General features: G+C 42.6%; 1 protein-coding gene across 25 annotated transcripts in view; it reads right to left on the bottom strand.

Annotated features, from left to right (window-relative positions):
• The window catches only part of CTCF (CCCTC-binding factor), a 36,707-nt gene that overhangs the window by 12,982 nt on the left and 9,297 nt on the right, over window positions 1-14,428 (bottom strand). For 7 of the 25 annotated variants that reach the window (XM_080364943.1, XM_080364942.1, XM_080364933.1 and 4 more), the window contains 2 exons: window positions 11,138-11,255; window positions 75-867 (listed from right to left, as the gene is read on the bottom strand). In XM_080364943.1, the coding sequence (XP_080221069.1) occupies window positions 75-867; window positions 11,138-11,191 (847 nt within the window). In that variant the 5' untranslated portion in view covers window positions 11,192-11,255. Of the gene's footprint in view, window positions 1-74; window positions 868-4,469; window positions 4,565-10,957; window positions 11,116-11,137; window positions 11,256-14,428 lie in introns of those variants that run through there. The other 18 variants (XM_080364939.1, XM_080364929.1, XM_080364927.1 and 15 more) reach the window with 6 other exon arrangements.

The raw sequence follows: 14,428 nt of genomic DNA on the forward strand, positions 1-14,428 counted from the left end.
CTTCAATCATACCGCAATCATATCCCACCATAACACACACATTTTCAAAACCCACTTGCCGCTAGGGAGCTTACCTTTCTTTTTAATTTTTGTTGGTTTAGGTGGCTTCATGTTGCCCACCACCTTTTCTGCATTGACCTCAGACAACAAACCCTCCTGCTGCTCCTCTTCAAAGTCATACACAGAGACATCCACATCTTTGCCTTCCTCAGTATAGCGAAGCTTACTCTTTTTGTTTTTCTTTGTTTTTTTGGCTGGTGGCTGATAGTCTGGATCTTTTTGCCAGTTGGGATCTTCCTGTGGCTGAAGTTCACCTTGCTCCAGTGTCTCCACCTCACCATTTGCACCCACTTTCACTACTTGGAAGCCTTCTGGTAAAGGGAGGGTATGACAGATCATGGGCTCTCCCTCTTGCAGGCCTCCTTTGGAAACCTCATTTTCATAAGCTCCCTGAAGTTCTTCCACAGACGTGGTAGCAACAGGTACAGTCACTGGTACAGGTACTTGGACCAGCTGAAGCTCACCAAGGTTTATAGGCTGCTCTTCCATATTAACAACCTGAAGTGTTATGATCTGTGTGTCATCCACTGTAGCCTCTGTTTCTTGAGGCACTGCACCTTCCATTACTTCAGTCTTCATCTGAAGAAGAGTTGGATCCAGCTGTTCCATCATCACCATCTGCACACTACTGTTGACATCCTGTACTACTTCACCTCCATCTGCCTGGTTTGGTGCTATGTGACAAGCATCGTCCTCCTGCCCACCTTCACGGCGTCTTTGATAGGTTTTTCTCTCTTTCCCTTTAATAAAAGTTTCCGATTCCTCCACAATAGCTTCGACTGCCTCACCTTCCATTTCACCTTCCTGCTGTGAAAACAAAGAGAATGAATGCTGCTCACCATCCAACATATTTTAACCATCGCACATACCCCCCCAGAGGGAGAAGAGGCCTAAATGAAAACAACCAGCTCAACAGCGGCAACATGCCGCTGCCCTTCAGAAACCAGGATCTGAGAACCACAGGTCTCCACTAGCCTATCGCCACCGCAAACCCGGGCAATCACAGAATGCTGCCCGAAGGGAGACAACTGTACTGGTTTCTTGGAAAGGAAGGAAAGCAAGGAAGAGAAATTAAGTGATATGCATGTTCCCGTCTCTCAAAGACCACAGATCCCACAGGCAAGACATACAGCAGCACTACTCCTTACTGAGCTTAATTAGTCACTTCACATAACTTAGCAATATCAGAGGCAGTCCTAAGCTATAGATTTTAAAGGTACAAAAATAACATATTGTTAAAAGTAAAAAGCCAACCTTAAAGAAAGTATTACATTTGAGAACTGCAGAACTCTTCCAAGAAAGAAAAAGCACTAAGAATTGAACACAAGAAATTAATCCTCACTTGTTTCATGTCAAGCAAACAACTATTTCCTAGATGTTTAAACTTCTCTGAACAATAAAAAGAAAAAGGGCACGATCAAGTTAAGTGTATTTTGTGTATGCAGCCTGGACCTCAACTCCTGCTCCCACTGCTGGGCACCGCCTGGCCCCAAGCAGGGCAGAGGGTGATGCATGGTGCCCTCTCTGGGCCAAAGGAGCTGCAGTGGGCAGACAAGGCTCAGGTCAAAATTTTACTTAAATGATGTGGACTCAGCTGGTGTGCTCTGATGATTTCTCATGGTACCTGGGTTAAATTTATCCACACAGTCATAAGCAAACAATACCAAAGATCAGTATTTTTGTGGGCCTTAACTGTAATTCTGAGAAGAGATCCACACAAGCATAACATTGAGATTTTCTTCCTCCTCAGACCGTTCAGCATTCTTCTCTGCGGCCAGGGTAAAATATGAAATTCCTGCGTACTTGCTCTGCAGGAAGGTTGTTTCAAGACTAGTAATAGCTAAAAGAAGTTATCACTTTGCAGCTGTCTTTTCCCCCAAATGAAAATAGTGAAAATCATAGTAAAGGAGTATTTCATAATTCTACCGCTATTTCAAGTGGTTTACTTTGGGAAAATGAAATCAGACTCCACAACCATGTCAAATACATTCCCTGCATCAAGATACAATTTATTATATCCCTCACTGAAGTGTTAAAAAGGTACCAAGGTCAATTTTACTGCTGAAACAAGTAACAACAACGACAGTTTACTTGCTAAGCTTGTGATAAAAGTTCTGATTCAAATTCCAGACTTGGTAAGAGGCTGCCACATTTTCCTATTCAACTGACTGGCCCCTCAGGACTAGCTAGCGGAATGTATTTAACCTGTCTTGTGAACTCAACACCTAAATCTCACATCATACTACTTTCAAGTATCTACACTTGATCTTGCATACTCATTTTTGAAATACGCAGGCTTACATACAGAAGCATGAAACACAGCTGTCAGTCTTCATTAGCTTCAAGAATCACCAGACATGTGATTGTTATTTTTAGAGTCCTTGCTTTTACTCTACTGCCTTTTTTAGTATCCTCCGCTTCTGTTGTGAGAACAATCTAGCTCACATTGTTCCTCAGCCTGCTCAGACAAGGACCGTTATTAACGCGCTGTCCTGATATGCATCCTGCTGCAGCAGCAGCATCTCCAGGGGGCACCGGAACCCCAGCGATCTGGCACACGGCTTCGTACGCTCCTGCAGGGATCCAGCCTCGCCTGTCCTTCGCCACCCATCAGCTTTTCAAGTCAGAGCAAATCCATATGGACAAACAGCTGAAGCACGCAAGATGATGTAAGTACTTAACACTAGCCAGCAGGCGATCAGAACCGAACTGGTCTTTGGCCTACAGCAACCACGAAACAATTGGAGCAAACTGTTTTTCAGTTATCTCAAGTACCTGGAGAGAGAGAAGCAGCCTTTTCAGGCGACTACAAGTCTCTGAACAAGAAAAGGAAGGACTGAGCTAAACAAAATGTAAGAATGTGGTAAATGGCTGGGAGGGGTAATAAAAGATTTAAGATGGAGGGAAAAAGTAGCAAAAGCCCATCTGCAGAGCTAATGCAATTCCATTTTGGCGCCTTGTAGAGGAACAGAGCAGAGGTCAGCAACCTCGATACAAGCACAGGCAGCTCTGAGAGAGGTGGAGCTCTCATAAGGACCTTCACAGTAATTGCCAATATCAAAGTTGGTAACAAGCCTGCTAAGTCACCTGAAAGCAAGCCAACAGGCCAAGATTTGCCAGTGTCCTCTAGGATCCTGCAGAAGCAGGTCCTCCAGTGGAAGGAAGGCATGGATCATCTCAGGCTTGCATGCCAGAAAGTCCTGTGTCCACCAAGGAACGGGTCACTCACGTACACGAAGACTTTGGCACATGGCTCACACTGCCAGGAAAGTTTGCCAGCCCGAGAACACGGCCTTAGGCCGAGGCCAAATCACCACCTGCAGACCTGCAGGCACTACGGCATTTAAAGGATGCTCAGAGAGAGGGGTGCACACGTGTGTGAAATAAGCACAAGGACTCTTACAACCGTTCAGTAACAGAACTAAGGCAGCCCTGTTTCTTCCCGCTCCCTTTTTCCTAAGAGGGGCTACTCAGACCGGGGTCACCCGGCACATCGGGCACGGCCCCGGGCGCACGGCGCGGCGCGGCTGCCCCCCAGCGGCCAGCCGCACGCACTGCAGCGCAGCGGGCGCGCTCCCACACCTCCCCCACGCGGGTCCTGCGCTCCCGACCTCGGCGCAGGGATGCGCATGCACTTCTGCCTCTCCCATGCTATGCACGACGGTCCGTTCCTTTCACTAGATGTAAATTAATCTGAAAATGACCGTTTTTAAAGCAGGCTGTGGCCAGCACGGGAAACGTTACAGTATTTTAAGGAAAACTACAAACCACTCCAGGTTATGGTAACCACATACTGTAAAAATAAAGTAGTATACAGGAGTCTTGACCAGCTCAAAAATCTTGTCAAGCTGCCAAGATTTCTTCCCAAGGAAGCATGGATTTTCAAATTAAAGTACTTCTATAACTGGGGGGACAGAGGACAGCCTCACAGCTTCAGAGATGAAAGGGGACTCGGCAAAACACATGGGCTCTTTTCCTACCGAACAAGCTCTCTGGAAAGACTCTCCATCTCTGCTGCCATGAGCTTTGCACTGCCAAGTCCATACCAATTCTCCATCAGTCACTCTGTCTTAAAATTATTTGCTAGCTTATTTATTTATTTATTTAAAAATAACTTAATCCTCCTTTTTCACAAAGTGGATTTTAGAGGAAAGTTTTTTATTTATTGCAGGAGTCACCATCAACCCACTGGGTGCAATCCTGCAGCTTGCTGAAGATTTTCCCTCTCCGCTAATTTTAATAAAGCGGCTGTTCCTCAACTTTTCACAGATTTACACTCCTAGAAATGACCCACCCAAATTCTGAGAAAAAGCCTCCAGTATTTCAGAGAACATGTGTTGTTTGCTACAACTAAGACCATTATCGCAGAACACTAGGAATAAAAACTGCTGGAATGTACTTTGTCTTACCATTCTCCCAACCTTTTGTTTCTGGCTTTTATCTTCTCTCTTCCTACCAGTTACTGCACCTTATACCTAACAGCTTAGTTCCACAATAACTGAATCTAAAAAGGAAAACAAAGCAGCAGTTAACAGTTGGTAAATCAAGACCGAAAAAAACAAAAGAGATGAGCTTCCACAACAAGAAGAGTAGCCAAGCAGAGACCAAACAACATCAGAAGTCAACACAATGCCCATGTAATAGCTCAAGCTAGTCATCACATACATGCGTGCGCAAGGGGCTCTACCAACTCAAAGAAGACACGCCGTGTCACCAACAGCTCATTGCACTGCCACAATGCAACTAGCCAGGTAAACAGTTGTGACAGCAACAGACCTAAGTTTTCTCAAATAACCGATAGGCAGCTCATCTGAAAAAAAACTAAAACAAGCAGAAATAAGACAGGGTATGCATTTGATACAACCAACACCTTAACCATTAGAAAGGAAACCAATCTAATGCCAACAGCCCTCCTAGCTGCAGCACAGAATAAAGCCTCAGCCAAGCTACAACGCAGTATTTTGCTATTCCAGGTCCCTTCCGAAAGCCTCATACTTAACCACCAAAGCATACAGCTTGAAGGTATAAACTCTTAACATTTAGGAACATGATTTAAGAAAACTTCCAGTACAGCAAGGCTGGTAAAACTCACCACAACAACACAAAAAGACCGAGGAACATAGCATTCAATCAGTGCAGGCTGACAGCAGCACTCATCTCCATAGGAGAAGCATTAAGGACAACTTGCTGTAGATGTCAATGCAGACAGTACAAATCCAGACAGATGTTTATATATTAGGATGGTTAGTGCCACTGTATGTTTTTCTGGCTGGGTTATTTATAATAAAGCTACTGTCAAAGAGGCATTTGCCTGCCTCTCAGCCAATGTTTAAAAAACAAACTCTGAACTGCATCAAGCTTCATGGACCAAACAACAACAATTCATTTTTTGCCAAACAAGGCACAGTCTCATTAAACACTGTAGGACATTCAAAGCAATTGAAAAGTAGATTTAGTGCTGTAATATACAGTTCACTTGAAAAAAAAAATTGACAAACCAATCAATAGAAACAATGAGGCCAAATCCTAGCTGTCAGTAAATTTTTGGCATTCACAGAATAATGAAAATATCAGCAGCTACATTAGTGCAAGCAATAAAACCACACCCTGCAACACATTTACACTTTGAACTCAAGTCAATCCACATCCTACTCCAAAACTGTCATGGCTTTGACACTTATGGATTACCCACTTATTAAAATTGATATGGGAGTAGAAATAAAGCATTATGTTAGAACAGGGGAGACACGTTTCTCCTGCATACCCTGTGAACCTTTAAAAGCCGAAGAGTAAGTAAAAACTTCACTGAAGAGGCTACAGTTATGCAGATTTCTGCCACTTAAAGCAAGGAAAACATTTTTAAAAAAATAAAGATGTCCAACAGGGTTTATGGACAAGTGGGCATTTAGTGGTTTTTTTTCTTCCTGCTTGCAGTCAATATGTATGTCTATAAGTACATAAGGACATTAGCGGATGCAAAGTAACTGCAGGAGTCTTGGTCATTCTCCTTCCCCATCACGAAATAGCCCTATTTTTCTTCTGAGAAGCCTCCCAGCAAAGCACAGTCCAAGACAAGGCAGTTTAACAGGTAGCCAGCCTTTCCATTTCTTCCAGCAGGGCTTCTCTGATAAAAGATGAACATGGCATGAATGTAATTTTCCTAAAGCAAATAGATATACATAAACCACAAAGCATTAAGTATAGCCTTTCCTAGTGCTGCTCCAATTCACTGCAATTACTCCAGTCCCCTGGGCGTACCAGTAGTACCCCCAGACAGGCAACAAATGCAGAGTATGAACTAGCAGTATGTGCAACCACTTCTCAAAGATTCCTTCTCTCAGTTTAAAAGCACACCAATTCTTGTTCTCCATGTGGTATGGCACCAGAATCAAAAAATCCTGACACCATTATGGAAGTGGTAGGAAGATGCTTGGAGACCTCTGTGTAGGGCCATGAAATCCAAGTACAGTTTGCTAGCTTGGTCTCAGCACATCACAGACACTGCTATAAAGCTTCTCAGCTCAAGGTGTTGTAGGAGCAGTCCAGCCATGGTACTACATCCCAGAGAAAAGACTCAGCCAGATCCAAACAGGCTAGCTGTGCATAAAGCCAAAGACCCACAGGTTATCCTGTGGATACAGACGTAGAGGCTGGAATTTCATACTAGACTCTCATCCAATTCTGTTGCTAACTGCCCACAGAAATAGAGAAGATTAACAGGGTTTGAGTTACTTAAGCATCCAATTATAAATAAAAGTTGTATAAAAGCTTAAGAATCTTGCATTTAACTCTTTAGGAACAGGTGAAAGAAGGAACCGACTCTTTCTTCTATTTCGTTTTAAAGGTAAGCCTAGGAACGTGAAACAACTGGACAAAGCTCAAAACTTTAAGGAACAAGTAGCATCCTATGAACAACTTGGGACAGAATACTTTCATGGTGCAATCACATGCAAAACATTAAAGATTTACTACAAAACACAATAACTAGAAAGGTGGGATAAGTTTATTCTATTAAGTAATTTTCTCATGCTGGAAACTTAAAGCTTTCATTAGCCTACTGCATTAAAATCCACAGCCACTGGTTATGACTGCTGTGCCTATTGTCAGCTGTTTTCTCATTTCTTCCTTGCCACTTATAACACTAGCGCTGAAAAAAACAAAAAAATCAAATACACCATTTCACAAGCATCTATTACAAGCTTTAAACGGAAAAAAACCAAGACATTCTCATTAATCCACTATTAAGCAATTACTTTGAGAAATCTTTTAGCATCTCTGAGAGAGTAAGGAAAAGGAAAAGCAAGAAACCTAGAACAGAAGAGTGAACTTCATCATGGGTTAATAAATGCTTGTGCTTTTTCTGTGTACAAAAAGTGGCCTGTCAATGTGAAGAAGCCCCAGGAAATATGTAAAAAAAGCTACAGGAAAGATAGGTGCAGTTGCAAACATATAGTTGTAGAAGGATGGTTTCCCTAAGTACTGACCCTGCAAAGGTCAGTCACTTCAGACAGTCAGCTTTGGCAGTGTCTGAAGTGCTGTTGGTGGTTACCCAACAGAGGTGTCAGTGCCGGAAGGCTGGCCTCCCTGAACAGGGCAGGGAGAAGGATATATTCTTCCAGAGAGTGATTCAAAGCCTGTAAGTGCATCCCTACACTAAATTAGCATCTGGAGGAACCCACCTCTCCCTCCATTAACCAGACAGGAGACAACATTCTTAACTTGCATAATCATTGCATAATCCCTGTAAGAAGGAAAACACAGCGCTGCTGCTGGCAGAGCTGCTCTCACCTTTTCCCTTCCTTCTCCGCATTGATAGAATAATTCACTCACCATAATGAACTCGATCAAGAACTAATTCCAGCTGAAAACTAATGCAGGGAAAAACTAATTATGTTAGAACATGTTTGGTTCCCGGTCCAATTCCCCACGAGAAAGCTTGGGCAGACACAATCAAGGGAGCAGGTTAAGAGTGCCAGGGCCACCGTAAGCAGCAGCACCTGCTCTAGGCAAACCAGAGCACCAAGAGCCTTGCATCCCAGGAGCTGGGTGGCTACACTGAGCTGTGTCCCTCAACCTCGTGCCATCCAAGTACACACCACAGTGAAATCAATCACCTTCTCTCCAGCATCCTGCAAACCTTCTGGGGCACAGCCAGTTTGTGGGCGCCTTCCTGTTTATATTCAATACCATTTAATTATAATCAAACCCACACACTACTATTTTATTCAATTAGTTGTTAACTGTGAACCAAAGTTACCTTTTACTTGTGTGAAAGTAGCACATTTTGGACCAGACATTATCAAAAATAAAACTTTAGCTTTTACCCGTATGAACTCTCGAGAGCACAGCCAAGCCATCTTCCTGGCTACAGGACATTCATTACCCACACCTAGCTTGGTATTGAATTAGAATCAAAACACATCCTGCGACATTCCTACAGCTACCTCCAGCCTTTTTTCTTTTTTTTCCCCTCCCGTTTTCTTTTTTTCCTCTCCTATAACAAACAAAAGCAATCTTCCCAGCTGCTGCACCTGCCCAGAGATCTTAGCAGAGCTCTTTCAAACATTCAGCACTTCTCATTAAATAACTCAAAGTGATGAGAACCCTCATTCAGCATGACCCCTATTTTTCAGTCACCAAGCAGCATACCCTGTGATTTTCTGCCATTACTCAGGATAAAGTTAACTTGTTGCTCTGGATCAAGAACTCAAGGGAAGACACGTGGTGCAAGACATGAAAACAGAGTGTACATACAGGGTCACCCAGCAAGACAGAAGGAAACTCAATTCCCCGCGTTTCCCCAGCTGTTTGCAGAACAAGCTCCCTCTTAGTCCCTGCACCCGATGGTGGCAAAAGGCCCCAAAACCACGGCTCACCCAGAACTGACACTGCTAATTCCGCCATCATAAGCTGTAGCCTAGATCTGAGAGGAAAGCTTAATACAATAATGTAAACTGCTTGAAACGTACGTTGTAAAGAAAAATAATACTAATAATTAAAAAAAGAAGAATCACTGCAGTTACTGACAAATCCCACGCATATCCAAGTCAGTTGGGCTATAACTAACTCTTAACTTGACATGGTACGCCTTAATGAAGGCGGCAGTCTGGTGGAAGCATTTCAGATTTATCTCTAGAAGAACAATTATTTTTTTTCCTTGTTTTTCCTTTATGTTTGGAGAATTAAAGTTCTATTGAGAAGGCAGTAGGGACAATTTCAGTAATAATTCTTGTCCTTAAACCTTCCTTGTTCCATTCTTCCTTAACTTCTCCTTCCATTCCTAGCTAACATTATTTTAAATTTTAAGTTTTCCCCTATTTTTTCCAATAGCTGCTAGTGCAGTCTCACCAGATTACACTAGTTCTTTAGTCATACACAGACTTCTCCAGTGAAAGCAGAGAAATGTGAATTAAAAACTTCCATAATTATGTTTTTGGAAACGCTGGCCTTTTTAATATTTCAAGAAAGGTATTCTGTTCTGCTAACCTGACAGTTCATTTCAGAAGGACAAACATGCAATTTTATCAGGTGTAAAATATTTACACTTTAGAAATAGGAGTCAGAGGAATTAATTTTCATCTGACGCTAGATCATAAAACTGAACCAGTCCCCCCCTTTTACAGTTCTTCATAATATAGAAGTGATGAAGTAGCTCACAAAAGACCACTGAAAACACTTGAAGATAATAAATTGAGAACGTAAAACTATTTCAGGTTAAAACAGCCTGTAAATTCCATTGCCACAAAAAGTAAAGTCTAATACTGTAGGGGAGATACTGGAAAAGGTTAATAATTTTATCAAGAAGTATTTGTGGACATCTTCCCCCTCACACATTAAATTAGGGTTTCACTTAAGCTATTAGCAAATTGCTAACAGCAAAAGCAGGTGTTTCTTCAAAATCTGTCTGACCAGAACAGGATTCTCTGGCTATCTGATGCAGTGCTGCATGATATCAAAACGGCAACACCAGACACTACCACGCCTGAGAAGAAAGCAGTGCAACAAGTTTTATGGCATTCTGGAGACTTCATGATAAGCTACAAGTATTTGGATTTTGTTGATCTAGATGAAGCCTTAGAGGAAAACAAGTATTCAAACTTCTGAGGGGGGAACAGCTGTGATCTTTGCACTCATTAAGTAGCGATGCTCTGCCTGGACAAGGGAATTCAGGCTTCGAATCAGAGGAGCAGGAGGTGCTCATCCCTGGGATGGTAACGTACGTCCTACCCCACGAACAACAGCTGCCCATGCAGGGACTATTAGCCACCTCACAAATTACACCCTGATGCATGAAGTCAGTGCTAGTTAACTTAATGTCAGGCTGCCAAATGTAGAGGTGCAGTTTGCTGCAGGGACAGGAAATTCCAGAAGAGTTTTGAAAGCACCTATGGCAGAAGGGTGGTGGGCAAGACCAACTCCTGGAGCTAAATTAAGTCATCCTTGCTTATTAATCACAGATCACAGGGAAGTTCTTCTGAATTAGTAAGTTTTGGAACAGATGTGAATAGAATCAAACCCAGACGAACCCTCATGGCCAAGTTTTAAGTAATCTGTTTTATACACACATCTAATTCATTTGGACTCATGTTCCAAATATTCTCATATATTTGGCCCTAAAAGTGCCATTACAATCAACCTTCAAAGCAAATTAAGTAAAAAAAAAAAAAAAAAAAAAATCATCCCACCAAGGCACTCAACCTTGGAGGAAAAAACCAAAACACTTTCCACCAGGAGTAAGGCCTCAGTTTCAAGCACACTAACTGTCAGACAAGCCATCCCTGCCTTTGAATGGCCCACTCGCTCCCACCCACATCACCCCAACTACTCTTCATGTTAGCGCTAGCACTTCTAAGACTGCAGTTAACTGGTCAGGAAACTAATCCAGGCCAGAACTCACCCAGCCAAAAAGATACTTATTTCCATCCAGACCAGGCCTCTGGTGTGCCCAAACACTCAGGCCAGCCAAAAGAGAAGTACGGCAAGAGCGTTTCTTCCAGCACAGTGAAAGCTTTAAGTGTTCAGGAAACTACTGCCTCGGCATGGAATGCATACCACGCTTTAAAACCCCTTAATTTACATTTATGTTCTTGACACTTCTGCACTTCTGCCTGGACTGATTTGTTCTCTTCATGCTGGCTATTCTTCATGCAGCTCTTGATGTTCTGGAACAGAACAGATGAGTCGTACTAGTGACACTAAATAAAAAAGAAAGGGAAGAGAAGGGGAGGGGGGGAAGCACTGTTTGAGTATTTAATGCTTGTTTAACAGAAAACGTGTAGTCTCACACCTCTTAAAACATTGATCCCTGCTTGAGGACCCCTTCACTTATCAAAAAAGCCTTAAACAAAACCAAGAGTATTTTAATCTGCTTCAAAACTTTCCACCAGGAAGAACGAATTCATTTTACAAACTCCTCTCTTTACCTCTTTTCAAACTCTCCAGCATCTACAGTTCTTACAACCTAAAACTCTGCATGCCCCATGTCAAATTAAGACTGCAATATGACATTTTAGAGCTGGTTCTGCCTACTTCAGATGGCCTTTCTCTCCTGCGCTGTGGAATAGCAAATCACAACACTAAAGCAGTTTTTATTGTTAAAGGGGTGTAAACGAGAGCAAGTATAACCTACTACATACTGTCCATGCAGCAAGTAACACTATCAATAAAGTAACAAAATCAGCTCTAACCCAGTTCTAACCTTGGTTACCCTGCAGAAGAACAGCCTCAGCTTGTCAAAGAGTTGCAAAGCTAGCTTCATTACCCTTATAAATTAAGAACTTAAAATATTCACATTTACAGAACTAAAATATTTACAAGACATCACACTATCACTCATCTTTTTTCAGTCCTCAATGTGCACACATGCTAAAAAGCCTGGGAACAGTAAGCAACTCCACAGGAGTAATTCTCCAGCGAGGCATGTATTCTTGCTCCACGCAGCGATGCGGGCCAGTGTTGAATTTCACACTAGTTCTACGCCCTTTGAATTTAAGTACTTTCCCCCCACCCCAGTTCTTCCATCATTTATGTAGTACAAGACGGTAAAGTCTGGGTTCTGGCTGCATTTTTTCCTTGACAAGTCTATTTTTAATTGCTTATCAGCTTCAGAGAGCACTACTGATAAGAAGTTTGCTGGAGTTGTAGCTGCTCAGTAATAATCAGCTTTTTAGAAAAACATTTGGAATTGATCTCTTACTTACAACTTACTCTGTAAAAATAACACGTGCTATACATATTCGCTGACCAGAGCAGGGGATGCTCAGAGGATACATGAGGTGTGCTCCACTGCTAAGGGCACATTAAGACTGCTGATGCTAGCTGCATCCTCGCCAGGCTCTGTGCTGGTGAGAGCTTGCATGCAGTGGCGGTAAGCATATTAAAGAAGTTACTGTTAGTAGCTGAGTTTTTATGCCTGACTTGTAATCCTGAGGAAAACCACCATTTCCAAAAACTCGTAAATTAACACAGAAAAGCCTTAAGAAGAGTGAAGGACTTCTCCAGAAGACACCTGGTGCTAAGCGAACACCTCCCGTGTGGAACTGTATCACCCTGGAAGAAACACACCAGGACTCTCCAAAGTCCTTAATTGAATGGAAGTTTCCTTTAATCTACTGCTATTCTTTAATCCTAACTTTGGTTTTCCTGAAATTTTGAATCGAGAAAAAATTTTCTTTTAATTTTCAAACCTCATCTTCTGCTTGGCAAATGACAGTGGAGAGATCTGTTTTGTTCCGCTCTTAGTAGCGGGAAAGAGAAACATAACAGTAATAGCTGCAGTTCTTTTCCACACTACAGACAACACAAATTCAGAATGGTCTACAGCGTCATCTGCAGGTTACAACTGATGGCGAGTTAATGCAAGGCACTACCATCACTCTTCTCTTTACAAAGTATTACTGACTCTGCTTACAGAAATCAGTTACTGGAGTTTTCTGATGTGATGTTTTGAGGCAAGCAGCTCAGACACCACTTTAAAAAATATCAACCTACTAACGTACAACCCAAGGAGCAGTTTCCCAGCATTGCAAACATACATACTTCAAAAATGCAAGGCACACTTGCTCTGATTCACTCCATGGTGATATCCCAGAGGGAAGGAAAGCCACTACCACCCACCTTTACCGGAAAGACGGTTACTCCTGTTACAGTATCCAGTATATTTTCTGGCATAAGACACCTTGCACAAATTCACATTCCAATCAGATCTTTGACATATGGGCAAGGTTTGATAAGTTTGAAGGAAAACAGGCATAAGCTGGAAATTTAAAATGCTCCATGTGTCCATTTTTGAGCTTAGCACGCAGAGGAAAGGGCCCATTAGAGGGCTGCCAAAACAATGAGGTGGCTGGAGCACAAGAGCTACAAGGACAGCCTGGCACAGCCAGCCAGCAGAAGGCTCAGGGGAGCTCTTGCTGCTACCTTCAGCTACCTAACGGGAAAGCAAAGAGAAGATGAAACCACACTCTCAGACACGCACAGTGAAAGGACAAGATGCAACAGGCAAGCTGCAACAGAGTGGTCAAACACTGGAGTCAGTTGCTCAGGGATGTTGTGAAAGCTCTGATCTTTCAGCTACTGAAAATATTTGCTGAATGCCACCCTAAACAACCTCATTAACTTCAAAGATGGCCCTGCATCGAGCCAGGGTACCAGAAGAAGTCCCTTCCAACTCAAATTATTTTACCATTCTCTGGCACTATATAAAATGAAGGATATACTTCAGACACAGATCAGTGAGGGTTTTTTTTTCATTTATGCAGTTATAACTATGCTGCATAGTTATATGATACCCTTAGGACCATAAGATTTATTGGTCTCAGCATTCACTTCCACACAAGTTCTAGAGGACCTGGAACACTTAGGCAAGTGTCAAACACTGACCAGTTCTGCAGTTAACGTGCAGAAGTACAGTCATTCTCTGCCATCTACTAGTGACCTGCACTTTCAGAGCGGTGAATGTACAAAGCTGCCTAACATTTAGGAGAACGGCATTAGAAGAGCACAGGCTTGGCGCATCCCTGTTTAGGAGACACAAAACCACATGTGATATGAAGTCAAAGAAGGGCTGTACAAAGACCCATATCAGACAAGGCTCCTACAAGGACTAGAAAAGGTAGAAGCAACACTGACAAGGGACGCCGCTACTTTTTGTAATTTGAAGGAGAAACCCCAGGACCACAGTGAGTAAATATAAACCAATACAAAAAATTATCTGTCTTTGAGGAAATAAGGACTACTGTGGGCTCTTTTCTCCAGAATCTTAACAAGAGGTTGTATCTTGAGTGCCAGCAGGTGGCTGAAAATACTCCCTGGCTGCCAGCACGGGACAGCCTGTTTGAAGAGGCTGCTCTGGGAGAAGAACCAGTGG

This window comes from Falco punctatus, assembly GCF_963210335.1.
Source record: "Falco punctatus genome assembly, chromosome: 14".
NCBI classification, from domain to species: domain Eukaryota; kingdom Metazoa; phylum Chordata; class Aves; order Falconiformes; family Falconidae; genus Falco; species Falco punctatus.